Source organism: Buceros rhinoceros, unplaced genomic scaffold (genome assembly GCF_000710305.1).
Source record: "Buceros rhinoceros silvestris isolate BGI_N320 unplaced genomic scaffold, ASM71030v1 scaffold9079, whole genome shotgun sequence".
Classification (NCBI taxonomy): Eukaryota; Metazoa; Chordata; class Aves; order Bucerotiformes; family Bucerotidae; genus Buceros; species Buceros rhinoceros.
Window position 1 is genome coordinate 41666 of NW_010429727.1, and position 3115 is coordinate 44780.

General features: G+C 52.2%; 1 protein-coding gene across 1 annotated transcript in view; it reads left to right on the top strand.

Annotated features, from left to right (window-relative positions):
• The window catches only part of LOC104499270 (villin-1-like), a 34899-nt gene extending 33766 nt beyond the window's left edge, over positions 1 to 1133 (top strand). The window contains 2 exon segments of the mRNA XM_010142755.1: positions 14 to 162; positions 1020 to 1133. Of these exon segments, the coding sequence (XP_010141057.1) occupies positions 14 to 162; positions 1020 to 1133 (263 nt within the window).
• Positions 1134 to 3115: the final 1982 nt, after the last annotated feature.

The following is a 3115-nucleotide window of genomic DNA, read 5'->3' on the forward strand; positions in this document are numbered from 1 at the left end:
TCGACCCACAGTGACAGCAACAGCTACAGCAACAGCAGCAACTACAACAGCAACAGCAGCACTTCCCTGGTGCCCAACGGTGAGGAAATCTACTCCCGAGAGGTGCTGATGAACAGGACTGTGGATGAACTTCCAGAAGGCGTGGATCCCACTAAAAAAGAGGTGACAGCATTGCTGGCTTCATGCCTTTGCAGCTTAACCTGGAACTTAGTCACTGGCCAACTGCACTAGTACTTTAGACTATCGAGTTCTGCTTCAGGCTCAAGCAGATACTAGCTGGTCACACGGGTCTCATCAAAACGCAGGAGCTTCATGTGAGAGGAAGTTGTAGTAGTTTTACCCTAGTTGAAGTATTTCTGATTTTTAATGGCAGAAAAATTAATATTAAATAGTAATTTTAAAACATGTTTTCTTCTGGTAGAATTGTTTTATTCTGCCACCCAACCTCTGTCCGTGGAGGAATGGAGAATCAAAAGCACGGCTGCTGCTAGACAAGGTGGCACAGCTGAGGAGGAAGCCGTGGGTCCCATTTTGCATGGCCTGTGGGTGTTTGTTTTCATTTGAAACTGCTCCCAGGAGGGATTGGGTTTTGTTGTCGGAAAGCTTGTGTTTCAGCAAATCCCATCCAGGGAGAGGGAAGAATGACACATCTCAGAGTTCTGATCAGCCCAAGGGTTTTGGCAAAGTCTGTAGCTGAGTCCAAGCAAGCTGACGGGAGGGACACCACGGGGCGATTCCCTCTACTCTCCACAACCCGTGCTTGACGAATGCCTTGTCCCAACAGATCTCCTGGCGAAGGCCAACAGCCACAGCCAGAGAGCTGATCCACAGCTGGGCCAGCAGCTCTGCCCTGCGGCGATGCCCGTGTGCATTTGCCAGGAGATCTGGCAAGGACAGGAGCTGTTGGCTGCAGTCAGGGTCAGCACTGGTGTAGTGAGGGAGGGACACAGCCAATGGAGGTGTCGCAGCCTCTGCAGAAGCCAAAGCTGACCTCTCCCTGCTCTCTCCTCCCACTGCAGCACTATCTCTCTGATGCTGATTTCCACGATATCTTTGGGAAGTCCAAGGACGAGTTCTACCAGATGCCCAAATGGAAGCAGCAGAATGAGAAGAAGCAATATGGACTCTTCTGAGACCACAGGGGCCATCCAGCATCCAGCGACTCTGGGACCAACCCTCACTCTCCCAGGAGCTGCAGGGAAGAAGTACAGACATTTGCTCAATGAACACAACCCACCTTCTCAGTCAGGCCAATCTCCAGAGCCGTTATTCCCGGGGACGGCTCCTTTCTCCCCACAAACCCTGAATCTAAGGAGGCAGGAACCTTCCTCCTGCAGGAATGACTTTGCAGGAAGCATTTGCCTCTTTTGTCACTTTATTCCTGATAGCCATGAAGACAAGCGTGTGCCACACAACTATACTGTAGCCTTTCTTTCCTCTCCCTTTTGCAAATTGCCATGTGCACAAGGTCTTCCTTCATTTCTAGAAGTTTAGAATTAGGCAAGACAAAGGCCACTAGCAGCTGCTATGTAAATTCTGGGTGGGGAGAGGAGGGGGAAGCCCTAGGAGGACATAAAGGGAGCCCTGAGGTCAGGAAAAAGTAATGGAGTAGCCAGCTGTGTGATGGGGTCACCCATGAAGTGGCACCAGCCAGTTCTGCCCCTTCTCACCTTGTAGAAGAGCCAGTTGCCAAAGAATGGGAGGAATCGCTTGTAGACCAACAGGTCAGGCCCACTGCAGGGAAACCAAATGAGGACCAAGCTCGGAAAAAAACCTGCTTATTTAGAACATATTTATGAGCTGGTCTATTTGAAGAGTGTGGTTTGATTCAGGGATAGGCAGAGCTGTTGATCTTGACAGCCAGACCAAGCTCGTTCAGACAGCATCTCCAATCTCACCTGGCCTCCCTGAGCACAACCGGGTGACCGTAGGAGTCCACCTACCCACAGATGAGAGGCTTGAAGAAGCCAGGAGTGTTTTGGTATGACCTGAGGCAGGGTGTCCCACCAAAGGTTTTATCAGGGCTCCACCCCTGTGATGTCCGTGGGGCTGAGAGTGCCTGTTCCGTACTGCGAGCTCGGTCTGAGTGGGGAGGGCAGGGTGAAATGTGAGCAGTCAGTGATTAAGGGATACCACTGCAAACTAAAGGAAGAAATGCATGTGTTTAAAAACTCGAGATGTGGTTTTGCAGCTTTACTCCATTTCCAACCTGATCATTGATTCCTAATAAACAGCCAGCAGCAGCACCGTAAGCGTCCTTGATCAGCATGTGGGGTAGGACCCAGAAGAGGAAAGCTCTGCAGGGCCACAGATCCTTCAAACACTGGGTCTTTGATGGAGCTTGGGATTTTTTGGAAAAGAAAAGGACAAACTGAGGAAGTGGGACCCCTTCTGTTGCCAAACACCAGATAGCCAGGACCGCTTATCCCTCCGTGCCCAGGTACCCTGCTCCTGAAGCCCCGCTGTTGCCCATGGTGGGTACTTGGCCATGCGGCGGTTGGCCTGACTGCCAGCCCTGTGCAGCTTTGTGGGGGTGGAGCTGAGGGGTTGCAGGCGCCTGTTGGTTGAGGAGAGAAGGGCTCTCACTCGACACCCGAGACCAAGCTGCAGAGGTGAAGTATCACCATCTGGCTGGGCTGGAGGCAGGGGCCTTCAGGTGATGGGGTCAGATCTGGACAGATCTTTGTGTTTAAGAATTGGTAGTTACTTCAAAGCCACAGCCCCATCATTACCTCCATGCTCTTGCTCCCTCTTCATCCTATTCCTGCTCGAGGGTCTAGCCCAAACCCCACTGAAAGCCCGTTCAGCGTAAGGTGAGAGTCAAGCCGAGACACAGATCAGCTGTATTACCCGCGTGATCACTCCTGCTGTGTTCACGCTGGATACAGGCAGTGCACGTTATCCCCGTCAGCCTCGATAGCCACTGCTGGAAGGAACAGCATCTTCATCACTGCGCTGCAGCGCGCTCCTGCCACCTCCCAAACTGACGAATGGCGTGTCTCCTCAGTGACACGCAGCGCAGCCACCAATCTGCTCCGACTGGGGCTCCGGAGCGCCACGCCATCCAACGAAATAGAGTCAGGTTAGGGAGATTAGGCGGCTTTTCTTTAATTCC